Below are 12,604 nucleotides of genomic sequence, written 5' to 3'. Positions count from 1 at the left end.
AAAAGCCGGTCAAGTGGTGGTTGTTGTTTCCCCTTTCGTAACTAAGCGAGATCATGAACTTGGAAAAGGGTCAGATACATTCAGGTCATTGACACAATTTAAGCACATCGCTTTATCGATCCCAATAATTCGCACATTCATATATCCGAAAGCCATACCCGCCGCATCCTACCTAATACTTGCAGTACCAAGTTGCTAGAGCGATGTAACCACGTGACACGAACCGACAAACCTTTTGCAGATCCCCCACTCATCCCATATTTCGACCACCCACAGCTGGTGTCGCCATCTCTCTTCTTAACTGAGCCACGGCTGGCATCTCTACGACGATGGGAGCCCTCCGTCCAGCTCTCCTCGCACTGGCTGCGACCTTCCCGCTCGCTGGATGCAGATCCCCAGCGTCAACTCTCTACTGTCTCTCACAACCGGCCTCCTCCACATCCATCACCACGCTCAACTCCTCCCTCCCTCGGGCTCAGTGCTTCAGGGTTGAGAACGGATTGTTCTCTGAGGTCTTGGACGCGGTTCCGGAAGGTGGTGAGGAGCGAGTGGAACTCGATGGCTGGGTGATTCCCGGGATCATCGAGAGCCACGGCCATATCCTGGCGTATGGCGAGATGCTGGAGAGCGTGTCGCTGTACGGAGCGGATAGTATGGGGGCGGTCAGGGAGAGGATCAAGAGCTTCTTAGCGGAGCACAAGGGGGAGGGGTACGGAGGGCGAGGAAAGTGGGTGAGGGGTATTGGGTGGGATCAGAAATTCTTTGGGGGGGTTATGCCGACTGCTGTAGGTCACCATGGTTCCTCTGGGTGGTGAGGTGATATCTGGCAAATCGACTTTTGGGAAGGTTGGACTGATTGATTGATGACTTTGTAGGAGGAGCTTGGAGAGGATTCGGATCTGGAAGGGCTGTATATCATGCTTGACCGAGTAGACGTTCACTGTGTTCTCACCTCTCAGAAAGTCCTCGATTTGCTGCCCCGGCCGCTCCCAAAAGCACCGCCGGGAGGCGTGGTTGTCACTGAGCCTGGCCCCGGGGTATTCTGTGACAACGCGATGGATGCCATCATCTATCCGCTTGCACCCAAGCCAGATGTCGCTCAAAAAACACGGTGGTTCAAGACCGCTTTGGCGGAGTTGAATAGAGTGGGTATCGTTGGTGTTGGAGATGCGGGCATGAGACCGGATGATGTTGCTATACTAGAGGGCTTGGCTGAGAAAGGGGAGTTGACTTTGAGAATCAATGTTATGCTTGAGTGTGCTGAGAGGAACACCTTTTGTCCGGATGAGACAAAGGGGTTGGATCTGTTGGCGGCTTCGGAGGATGGGTTGGGAGATAGCACGTTGATGCTTGGGGGAGTGAAGCTTTTTGCAGATGGGGCGCTGGGGTCTTGGGGTGCGGCGTTGTTGGAGCCATACTCGGATAGGCCTGATACCAGCGGGACAATGTTGATAAACGAGACGGAATTGACGGCCGTGGTCAACCAGGTGAGCGAGCTCTATTATCTCTGAGCCGGGGTTGAGAAGTTGGTGATTGACAGCAATAGTGGTTCAATGCTGGGTTCCAGGTCAATATTCACGCGATTGGAGACCGAGCTAATCGAGCTGCGGTGGATGCTTTTGAAAGCGTTCTGGGAGCTGGTTGTGACGGCTGCAATGAAGCAAAGAGGTTGAGGATCGAGCATGCTCAAATCATTGTACGTGGTCTACAATGCAAGAGCAATCAAGAACAGTGCTGACAGCCAACAACAGCACCCAGATGACCAGAAGCGGATCGCGAGAATGGGCATAATCCCAAGTATCCAAGTAACTCACCCCCCCTCTAGATTCCTTGAATCTTCTCGGCTGACACGGGATCTATCTAGCCCACACATGCCACCTCCGACATGGCATACGCACTCGACCGGCTCGGACCAGAACGGCTCTCTCATTCCGCATACCGCATGGCCAGCCTCTTCCCCCCCGGTTTGGAAGCAACAGTCTCGAAATACCCGGGTCCGGTCCTCGGCTCTGACTTCCCCGTTGAGCCACCGTCCCCTTTCGAAGGCATGTACGCGGCCGTCACGCGCCTCAATCCCAAAACGGGCACGAGTCCCTCCGGCCCTGGCGGCTGGCACACGGAGCAGGCGTTGAGCGTTGAACGAGCCCTGCTGGGCTTCACGAGGAACGCGGCTTATGGATGGGGGAAGGAAGGCCAGACGGGTGCCATCGAGGTGGGGATGTGGGCGGATTGGGTCGTACTTGATAGGGATGTCTCGGTCGATGAGACGGGGAGGAGCTTGAGGGATGTGGTGGTCAAGGAGACCTGGGTTGGAAGACGGAGGGTGTTTCCGGTAGAGGATGTGGCGACGACGAAGGCTGTCAAGGGCGGACCGAGGAGGGAAGAGATTGTAAAAGATGAGCTGTAAATAGGATGGATTGGTAACTAAATCTATTGAATACGAAGTAGGTGTGATCTTCAGTCAGGCCTCTTTAACCTCCAAGTCTGGTTTAAAGCAAAGATGACAGTGTTCAAGTGGAATCGAAGGAGACCGCGATATCTGGGCTTTAATATGCTCTAAATAAAATCATGGTACTGTATCCACTCTCATGATCGATCGAGAACGACGACTGCTGTAGATCCAGAAAAGCAGACAGATATGGCTGCTTCTACGACTCCTTCCATGGGATTGAAGAATCTTTTCATCGCTACGAAAAGGGATACACGTCGCACATGACAATACACTTCTGGCAAGCTGTATCTATCGTCGGGCATCATCGACACACCGATCGAGGAGAGCGAGAAGTCCCAGAAAAAAAAAAAAAGGAAAAAAAAGAAAGGGAAAACAGCAAAACAAACTCCCACCTCACGGTAGGAGAAGAAAAGCCTCTGCGATGGGTTTTCATTTTTTTAATCCGCTTCGAATTGACGTGTGTGGTTTGGTAAGTCTAAACCAACTCGGCCCCAAATCGTTACAACAAGTTTCCCCCCAACACCAGCTTGACCTGAGGATGACAACCACTATGCCATCCACGCTACTGGATACTTCATGAACGTTGTAAACCAAATTTTATCAACGGTGAAAAAAATTTTAGGGGGAAAGGAAGTGATATCGTGAATATAGATGAGATGATACCTTTTACGCGTTTCAAAATGATAGCGTTTATTATTGGAAATATCTCTTTTTTTTTCTGACGATCAAGCTGTTTCTAGAATCGTTGGAAAGTTCTTCACTTGCAGCGAATCAGTAGGAATCTCGTCACCGAAGAAGGTGGACTTCATGGGAAATGATCTATTCATGTGATCTATTTATTTAACCGCTATCTTTCTAAAGATCGGAAGCGTGTCTCGCATCTCGCATGCCGAAGTAAAGAAGAAAATATTGCCCATCCATGGGAATCATGCAACCGAATCTAGACATCCCGCACTTATAAAACGCCATTCATATCCAATCCGCAATAAGTAGCACAAGGGCAGATTTATGCACATATCGGAACGCCCATCTATAGACGATCCAGCAGTCCCTGGCTCTCCAACAACAGCACGATCTCATGAACGGCGTTCCGGACGCTAGTCTTCTCAAGATCAACGGTCAGGTCGGCCTTCTTAGGAGTCTCGTATGGGTCATCGACACCAGTGAAGCCCTTGATCTCGCCTCTGCGCGCTTTGGCGTATATGCCGCGCTTGTCGGTCTTCTCGGCGTGCTCAAGGGAGGTGGCAACGTGGATGAGATAAAAGTCGCCAAACTTCTCGACAAGCTCGCGAGCGTGTTGACGGGCATCCTCATAAGGGGCGATCGGGGCAGCGATGACGGCGGCGCGGGAGCGGGTGAGTTCGGAGGCAACAAAAGCAATGCGGCCGATGTTGCGGGTACGGTCTGCGCGGCTGAAGCCAAGCTCGGAGGAGAGCTCAGCACGCACTGTCTCTCCGAGGAGTAGGGAGACGGAGCGGCCACCTTGCTGGTTGAGGGTTACGTGCAGGGCGCGGGCGATGGCGTCCTTGCCGCTGTTTTGGTAGCCGGTCAGGAAGACAGTGAAGCCCTGCTCATGGCGGGGAGGGTGGGACTCGCGGAGCACCTTGACGACTTCGGGGTAGGAGAACCATTCTGGAATCTCGCGACCAGTGCGCAGACGGTTGCGGAGCTCGGTGCCTGAGATGTCAAGTGTGCGAACACCGGCTGGGACTTCATCATTGGGCCGGTACTCGTCGCTGTCTGGGAGGTAGGTCATCATTTGGAAGGGGACAACTTCGATGCCGAGCTCGTCCTTGTACTTCTCCACGGCGTACTGCGCGTCGTATGGTCCGTAGAATTCCTCGCCCTTGCTGTTCTTTCCTGGGCCGGCGTGATCACGACCAACAATGAAGTGTGTCGCACCAAAGTTCTTGCGAATAATGGCGTGCCAGATGGCCTCGCGAGGGCCACCCATCCGCATAGCGAGGGGGAGGAGACCAAGGACGGCCATTCCATTGGGGTATCTGGGGAGAAGAGCCTGATAAACACGGACTCGGGTGAAGTGATCGATGTCTCCTGGCTTGGTAAGACCAACAACGGGATGAATGAGAACATTGGCTTGGCGAGATCGGGCAGCGCGAACAGTCAATTCCCTGTGAGCTCTGTGCATGGGGTTTCGAGTTTGGAAAGCAACGACCCTTGACCAGCCGAGCTTGTCAAAGTGAAGGCGGAGCTCTGCTGGGGTGTCTGTTTCCAGGCTTAGCGAGACGAATATTCAAGGTCCAGATATAGCTTACATCTGAGAGCAACATAATCGTAGTGTTCCAAGCGGCGGATAGCATCGATCTTTCCTCCTACATAGTATGCTTGGGCAGTGTTGTGCAGGTACTTCACAGCTGGATGATCCGCATCTCCTCCAAAGACTAACTTGGCCTCTTTGGTCCTATTGAATGATCAGTGGAAGTGCCAGCTAGGGTGCCGGCCAATTTCATTTACTTGTCTGGTTTGTAGACATCATCAACAGATATAATGGCAAGGTTGCGGTCGTCACGGAAATCACGAAGAGCGAGTCTGGCCTGTGGCTTGATTCCCAAAGCTTTGATCTGTTCCTCGCTCACATCCAGGGTGATGGGCATAGAAAACAGATTCCCATCTGCTAGTCGGTTGTTTTCAACGACACTGACGCCGGTCAGTTTATGTTTCATATACATATTCACAATTTTCAACTGTACCCATTATAATCCTTCTCGTTCAAAAAACCTGCAGAATCGAAAGTCAGCTTTGCTTTTGGTGTGAGAAAAGACGACAACTGTGGTGAGGGTGTTTCGACCCACGGTAAATAAATTGACGGACGTACCTTCAAGCGGGGAGAAACCCCCACTAAGAATCAATTCGAGATCGCAGAGCTGCCTCTCGCTCAGGACGATCGCCGGCAGAGTCTCAGCCTCCGCATCAAGCTCCTTGTGTCGGGGAAGGTCTCTCGCAAGAAGATCTCTGTGGAGAAGGTCAGCCAGCCGCCCCGAGATGCTTTCTTTGATACCTGGGTGTGCGTATGGGGCTTTCTTTCTTACTTCAGTTCTCCGCCGTGGGGTGAATTTGCCATGATCACAGATGTGTTTTGGGTTGTTGTGAGGGAGGGGAACCAGAGGAGCGATGGGGAAGTGTAGCTATAGGAATTTGAAGGAGAATGAGGAGAGAGACGGAGTAGGGAAAAGAGAAGATGGAGAGAGGCGGCAGAATATTTTTATCGGAGCTTTACTGTAACGGAACTATACTACCTACGGCTTTCTGCCGGCCCTGGATGACGTTGAGCACGCAATTGCACGAGTCGGCGGGGTAGCTTTGGTGGGGCATCCATTCTTTCGTCATAAATACAGCGAAATACAATAATACTTGGTACCTGGAAATGCTCCTCTTCCCTTGCGGTCCGTTGTTGTGATTTGCGAGGAGAGTTCGGGAGAACTAGGTACTCTAGGTACAGTACGGGGTAGGTACTAGTTATATATATTACCGGTATATCTACCAACGTAGACGGAGGAAAGGCCAAGCTCTTGGTCCCTGGGTGTTTATTTTGATGTGCCCTCTGTACACTAAGTAAGCACTACTACTTCGGTACTTACGGCATTGCCATCTCTCAGTGGCTGCTGAGACCTGCATATCAGACTGAGATGTCCATCTCATCTCGTCTCCAGTGGTCGTCTCCAGTGGTCGCTTGTCGTATGAAAGTAAACAAACAAATAAACAAAACAAAACCCCTTTCCCTCTCCTGAATGTGGAGGGTGCCTGGGCTTTTCCCCTGCCAGGCTCGCCAAGGGGTCTTATCTTATCTCCGGAGATCTTTAGAGCCTTGCCCCGAGTCCCGACCCAAGGCCCAAGGCACCGAGGACTGAGGCTCGCCAAGATAAACACTTTAATATTTTGTTCGCCGCAATGCGCTTCTCTTCACTGCCATTCCTCCCTTACCACATAACATCACTCCACGCATCCCGCGATGTCTATCCTATCTGCAGCCAGGGGCGAGAGTGCACAAGCAAGATCCTTGGTATGCGATCCTCTCGCCGTTCTTTTCTCAAGCTTCAGCGTTTGCCACATGTTTTCCAAGCGAAATGTTAATAAAACTTCTATTCCATGTCTGCCCACGAAGATTGCTGACACTACGTGCGCCTTAGTACCGTCAACTATTACGGCAAGGCGAACAGTTTGCGTCATACAACTTCAGAGAGTACGCTAAGCGGAGGACGAAAGATGCATTCAGAGAGCATAAGGATGTCACAGACGAGAGAGAGATCCAGGAGCTGATGCAGAAGGGCTTGAAGGAGTTGCGATCAATGAAGGTACGCTTGGCTGCTGGAACTCCCCTTAGGAGTCTCATGGGAGGGTCGCGGTGTGTAGAAGTGCGGCGCGGGCATATCGTTCGGTCTCTACGGCCGTTGGGCAAGCGGAAATCAGAGAGCCTTGCTGATCCATAATCAAAAGAGACAAACCGTCGTCAGTCAGTTCTTTCAACTGGACAGATTAGTTGTGGAGGGTGGAAAATCGGTAAGGTTACCCCTTCCTCGGAACTGGGCTGCGAAAGATATAGCAAGATGCTGATACTATCGCTACAGGGAAAGCAAGGAGGTCGGAGAAACGATTTAGTCAGACAAAAGGACACTGGGTAAGCTGACGACAGCCTACTTGTGTTGAAGTCTCTAACCGCGACAGATGGGATTGATGTGGATACCTAGGAAGTCAAGGACGCTTAGAAGCTGAGTGAAGGGCAATACCATACTGTAAAGTACAATTGTATCTCTACGCCTGAGGGGCTTAATTAATACCACGCAATCATGGGAAGCCCTACTCAAACAAGTTGTCTGAATGCGAGTGGTGTCAGTGACACGGATCAGCCACCCATCTCTTCTTTGCCTCGAGCATAAAGGTCCTGCGGTTGGTCCAGTTACGCCTGAAGGGACCTGTATGGTATGTTGGCATCGCGAAAAGCGTGAACCTAGCTTAATAGATATAGAAGGTAGGTATACGATGATGTGGCGATAGGGTTAGGAGTCGGTGACGAGTGCAGGTACAGATCTAGCTGTGTCTTTGTCCAGTAACCCATCATTACAGTGTGCATATTTTCGTTCCCTTTTACAGTCTATGTATATATATATATATATATACATGCATATATTTACATATTCGAAGAAATCCCCGTCCTCCGCAAGCTGGGACGTCTCCAGATTACCAAGTTACTGTAATCCACCAGCCTTGTCACCCAGTGCGACGCTAAAACGGCAGGGGTCTGCTTCGCGGCTGCGACTTCAATTGCAAGTCTTTACAGTACAAGTAAACTCGCGACTTCCACCCTCTCTCTACACTTCATACCTACTTTGTACTTCATTCAAACTTCACGCCCACGCGCCTTCTCCAGCAACCGCATCGTTGAATCATACTGCCGTCTCCGCCGTAAGCCAAACCACCCTCCCAATCCATCTCGCCGTCCTGCATTGTTTTCAATCCATTTTTTGGTCTGGTTTGGCTGATTCACACTGCTTCTCACATTGCTACTCCCATCGCAATTCACTATCTCACATCGCTAACCATGAAGTCTGCTCCAGAGGCCAAGATCCCACCAGTCAGGATCATCTTGCGCATCGCAACGCGCCGTCCGGAGCCAGATCGACAAGGGGATAGTTCGGGGACACTTTTGCCCGAACAGAACAAGGCCGGATACCCTACAACATCGGGGAAATCTCTTGAAACTTTGGAATTGATACGGAAGCTCAACGAATCTGCAACGTCGGCTGCGCGGGATAAAGCTGAGCTTGGTGTCACTGGACAATTCACAACTTCGGGGAAGACTCTTCAAACTTTGAAATTGATACGGAAGCTCGACAAATCTGCGAGTTTAGTTGAGCAGGATATCGGTGGCATAGCCCACCCAGGTACAAAAAGGCGGAATCGAGCTGCCTACGTTGAATCGGACGACGAGACGAGTACATACGAAATTTTCCATGCTGTAGAGGTTGAACCTGAAGACCCTGCTGGAAAGATACGGGAAATAAGCGAAGCGAGAGACCTGGACTCGGGAATTGAATTCCTATCTGACAGTCCATCTGTTGATCTCCGAAAGCGAAAAAGGTTTGATTGCCTTGATTCTTCAGACTCAGACCAAGGAGAGTCGCCCACAACGAGGAGGGTTTTTGGGGAAAAGCGTCTCCCAGCGCCTCCCTCAGGTTTCTCTACTACTCTGAGCGAGACGTCTGTCGAATTTCCTGAACCTCTGGAAGAAGACAAAGAAAAGCCATTGCGGAGACCCGGAGAGAAACGCCTCCCGAATCTCGCGTAGAGCTCCTGTGTCACCAGTAAGGCTGTCACTCAGAACTTTCGCTAGTCCTGGGCCCGAGAGCGTGGGGGGAAAAGGGCAGATCAACCTTGACTGGGATTTGTCTTAATCCTCGCGATATCTGCTCATGCATTGTGGTCGAGTTTGTGCGAGCAGAAGAAGCGCGGAGAGAAGAGTCCTGTTTACTTTAGAGCTCATCCCTATCCAAACAATAAACCCCCATTGTATCGTCACAAGATTCGACAATGGCGCCTAGTGCTAGTGTAAGTTTGGTTTTTTCTTCTTCTCAAAGTAAAAGCTTACTTTGAGATTCTAGTATAGAAACGCAAACAGACGGCAGAATCGTCCTGGCCTTGACCATGGCGAATTCGAAGGTATACCGGTTCGTCATTGGAGTCGCGATTATGTGACCGTAGCTCCTCCTCCAAACCAAGACAGTGCGACCAATCAGAATGACATCTGGGCCGTCGAACTGCCTCACGGGATGCCGAAAGACTCGCATCTGTTACCTCAACATAGCCAAGATCTTTTGCGCGCTGCTCGAGCCGGGAAGATATATAAACGTCCAGCTCCTGCAGATGAAGAAGAAGCCGATCCTGAAGCAATCGTTGGTGATAAGCCCGACAAGAAAGATGACGATATACTGGAGAAGGGCTTCACTGTGAAATCGTGGAAACTAACGCCACGTCACCTGGAGGGGCCAGATGTCTCTTACCTAGCCAAAAGAAGGCCAGGTTTAGGTAATGCGTCGTTGAAGTCTTCAGTGCCAGTAGCAACTGTCATCAAAGCCACAGTAAAACGAATCGATGCGGCAGGGAACGAGTATGTGCAAGACGTTGTAGTACCACAGGGTCAGACAGTCGAAGGCGAAGTTCTCTCGCAGACACAGATTCCAGATCCCAACGCACCTGTTGACTTGACGGCTGCACATGCCACGCCTCCGAAACGCAGACCCGCAACCAAAAGGAAGGCCAAAGGGCCTGGACGAGGAAGGAAGAAGAAGCCAGTTGCACCTACCAGTGTCCCACTGGCTACGCCAATCGATGGGTCAGTCCCTAACACATCAACCGAGAGAACGGTTGCTCCTGATGTAAGTTTCAGAATCCTATCCGCGTATTTTCAGAGACTAAGTGTGATGAGGGTGCCAAGAACGAAGGCAGTACTTCGACTCCAACAGTGCAGGAAGACATAGAGATGGGCGATGGCTCACAAGCTAACTCAGACGATGAGGACGGTGACGATGGCGATGAAGGGGATGAGGGTGAGGACGACGAAGCATCTGAGGATATGCAAGACTCGGTATCCAAGGCCGCTCAAGAATCTTCACTCTCCGAACTTTCAGTCCCGTCCATGCCTCCGATCCCGCCGCTTGAACCCGTAGACTCTACTATGGGCGGCACTGAGAGCAATCATGCACCTCCCAAGCTTATGGCGGATAGAGTTGAGGGAAAATCCGGAAGCCCGCTGAGACAAGTAGCAATGACGACTTCAACGGCCGCTTCACCGTTGGAATCTTCCGCAACACCGTTTCAAAATATTGCACCTACCGAAAAATCCGAATCTCTTCCTTCTGTACCTGAAGCAGGGGCACTCAATTCAGAAATGCAGCAACAAGCCTCGGAGACGGCCCCAACAAGCCTGCCCTCACCACCGCCTAAACCTACAATGGCCGAAGTCGAAGCAGCTGTCAATGAACGGCAAGAAGAGGAGGAGGAAGAGCAAATGCTACTTGATATCGCAGATAAAGCGAAGATTGGTACCCCGATATCCGAAGGCCCTCCGGTCTCAGCGGAGAGTGAGCAGGGAGCAAAAGCGACTCCCCCTGAACAAGCGAGCGTGTCCGCGGCGGCAGAAGATGACGACGACGATTATCCCGATCTTCTGGGAGGCCTGGAGGAATCGCTCAAGACGCAGCAGACGAAGGCTGAGACGCCTGCTGCGCCTAAGAGTCCTGAGAAAGTGGTGATTGATGAGGAGGGGAAGGAGGAAGGAGCGAATTCTCAAGATTCGGAGATGTTGCTCTAATGACTCCATGACAACGATGTTTAGCTCATTAGGTACTCTGGCTTTGTACTTTTTTAGGTTGAAAAGGGGCTGGAATTACTGGATACCTGGGTACATTTCCGACAGACTGTGTGCGTATCGTTAATTCTCACGCTCTCAATGATGACTTGAAATTTGTGGAAAGGGTTGTTTTTAGTATCTGTCGTTCATTCATGTGCGTCTCGGGACGTAAAGTAAAGAAGCGTAATCCTGAGAAAAGGCCACCAAACTGCTCGCTCTCCTGCCTGGCCTGACCTCGTCTTCTGTCCCCTAGAAAAAAGATATTCATCATCCTCATCCAATCACCAACGCCAGGTCTCCTGTCAGTCAACTCTTCTCATTCGGCTCGCGTCCAGGTATCATCGAATCAAAGCTTGCACCTCCTCGGCAGTAAATCCAAACACATGCAGCAAATCTAACAAGCTCTCCCCATTTAATCGCGCCTCAGCCTCCATCTGCACCACCGGCTTCGCATTCCACGCCACGCCCAGCCCAGCCGCTTTCATCATCAGCAAATCGTTCGCGCCATCACCTACAGCTACCACCTGCTCCAACGGCGCCTTCTCCTTTTCGGCAATCTCGAGCAGCAGATCCCGCTTTCTATCCGCGTTGACGATTGTACCGACGACTTCGCCAGTCAAAACATTTGTGACAGGGTCCGAGGCTATGGTGTTTGCAAACGCATAGTCGATTCCCAAATCGTCAGCCAACCACTGCGTGAGCGGGATGAAACCGCCTGAAAACACAGCCGTCTTCACACCCATGCGCTTCAGCGCTCTGACTAGCTCTCTCGCCCCCTTGGTCGGCTTTATGACTGTCCTTAACTTGGTGAAGATGTCCGCCTTCACTCCCTTTAACAAGGCAACCCGCTCCTTGAACGAGGCTGAGAAGTCGAGTTCCCCGTTCATGGCACGGGCTGTAATGGCTGAAACTTGCGCTTCAACGCCAATTGAGCCAGCGATTAAGTCGATGACTTCTTGCTCGATGAGCGTGGAGTCCATGTCGAAGACCACAAGCCGTGGATACCGCCGGAGAACAGTATCGTGCTGCAAGATGACATCGACATTCCACTCGCGCTCGAAGCGATATATGAGCTCGTGTTTGCGCAAGTCATCAAGGGTCAGGTAGGCGGGGTCCGGTGTTGGGGAGATGGTAAGTTCGACGATGGAGGGGTGGTCCGAGTTATCGAGGCAGCGGTGGGACGAGGTGAGGAATTCGGAGCCGGGGCGCGTGGGGAGGAAAGAAATAAGGTGTAGGAAGGAGGTTAGACATAATGGGGAAATATAGCTGCCGTATAGGTGGTCGAGCGGCTCTGGGTCTGGTGGGGGCGGCTCGAGGGGGAAGCTGGAGAGAGAGCGCACTGGGGCGAGGTTTGGGGGAATGGTACGGGACTTGTTCGCCGAGGGGGAAGGGGAGCGGTCAGGTGGGTAGTCGGTGATTTTGGCGCGGGGAGCCCGAGTCTTGTAGATGATGGTTGCGATCAGTCTGTCCGAGTGGGTTCCGGCTGCCGGCTGACAGTTGGTATGCGACAGCGTGTGGTTGAGGCCACTATCAACGATTTTCGGAGGGCTCTTGACGTCGGGGACACCATTGAAGGGGTGGATGGGCTTTCGAGCCTCGAGGCGGGTGTTTTGGACACCTTCGACAATACTGTCAATTCCCTGGTGGCCATCTTGCTGTGGGGGTCGGTATTGCTGATGCTCTGAAAGAGTGTATGATCCGGTGCGCATACTGCTGCCCAGGCTAGGACGAGCAAGACGAGCAGTTTCGGCCATGATGGTCGAGAGAGAGGTGCTTTCGGGCAATTT

At 51.7% G+C, this 12,604-nt stretch overlaps 6 protein-coding genes across 7 annotated transcripts; 4 read left to right on the top strand and 2 right to left on the bottom strand.

The window, feature by feature from the left end:
• Positions 1-329: 329 nt before the first annotated feature.
• On the top strand, positions 330-2,407 carry L3040_006149 (uncharacterized protein; the record flags this gene model as incomplete). The annotated part of the gene is made up of 5 exons (XM_007288412.2): positions 330-785; positions 876-1,487; positions 1,547-1,696; positions 1,752-1,805; positions 1,865-2,407. The coding sequence occupies 5 exons, from the start codon at positions 330-332 to the stop codon at positions 2,405-2,407; spliced, it is 1,815 nt and encodes a 604-aa protein (XP_007288474.2).
• Positions 2,408-3,482: 1,075 nt separating this feature from the next.
• L3040_006148 (uncharacterized protein) lies at positions 3,483-5,534 on the bottom strand (the record flags this gene model as incomplete). The annotated part of the gene is made up of 6 exons (XM_007288413.1): positions 3,483-4,678; positions 4,729-4,874; positions 4,928-5,110; positions 5,164-5,191; positions 5,289-5,425; positions 5,503-5,534. The coding sequence occupies 6 exons, from the start codon at positions 5,532-5,534 to the stop codon at positions 3,483-3,485; spliced, it is 1,722 nt and encodes a 573-aa protein (XP_007288475.1).
• An 888-nt stretch (positions 5,535-6,422) lies between these two features.
• Positions 6,423-7,145, top strand: L3040_006147 (uncharacterized protein; the record flags this gene model as incomplete). Its single annotated transcript, XM_066156652.1, has 5 exons — positions 6,423-6,473; positions 6,601-6,765; positions 6,908-6,970; positions 7,039-7,088; positions 7,136-7,145. 5 exons carry the CDS (start codon positions 6,423-6,425, stop codon positions 7,143-7,145), a joined length of 339 nt encoding a protein of 112 aa, XP_066011312.1.
• Positions 7,146-8,009: 864 nt separating this feature from the next.
• Positions 8,010-8,756, top strand: L3040_006146 (uncharacterized protein; the record flags this gene model as incomplete). The annotated part of the gene is made up of 1 exon (XM_066156648.1): positions 8,010-8,756. The coding sequence occupies one exon, from the start codon at positions 8,010-8,012 to the stop codon at positions 8,754-8,756; it is 747 nt and encodes a 248-aa protein (XP_066011311.1).
• Positions 8,757-8,998: 242 nt separating this feature from the next.
• Positions 8,999-10,778, top strand: L3040_006145 (uncharacterized protein; the record flags this gene model as incomplete). Its single annotated transcript, XM_066156644.1, has 3 exons — positions 8,999-9,016; positions 9,070-9,843; positions 9,894-10,778. 3 exons carry the CDS (start codon positions 8,999-9,001, stop codon positions 10,776-10,778), a joined length of 1,677 nt encoding a protein of 558 aa, XP_066011310.1.
• Positions 10,779-11,155: 377 nt separating this feature from the next.
• On the bottom strand, positions 11,156-12,571 carry L3040_006144 (uncharacterized protein; the record flags this gene model as incomplete). Of its 2 annotated transcripts, none has more annotated exons than XM_007288416.1 (1): positions 11,156-12,571. In XM_007288416.1, the coding sequence occupies one exon, from the start codon at positions 12,569-12,571 to the stop codon at positions 11,156-11,158; it is 1,416 nt and encodes a 471-aa protein (XP_007288478.1). The 2 variants fall into 2 exon arrangements, with proteins under 2 accessions (XP_007288478.1, XP_066011309.1); XM_066156642.1 differs by having other exon boundaries at positions 11,156-11,797.
• Between the last annotated feature and the right edge of the window lie 33 nt (positions 12,572-12,604).

The sequence above is a fragment of the Drepanopeziza brunnea genome (genome assembly GCF_022702325.1).
Source record: "Drepanopeziza brunnea f. sp. 'multigermtubi' strain 214-2 chromosome Unknown ctg10, whole genome shotgun sequence".
Taxonomy (NCBI): Eukaryota; Fungi; Ascomycota; class Leotiomycetes; order Helotiales; family Drepanopezizaceae; genus Drepanopeziza; species Drepanopeziza brunnea.
This window is presented reverse-complemented; position numbering and strand designations above follow the sequence as displayed.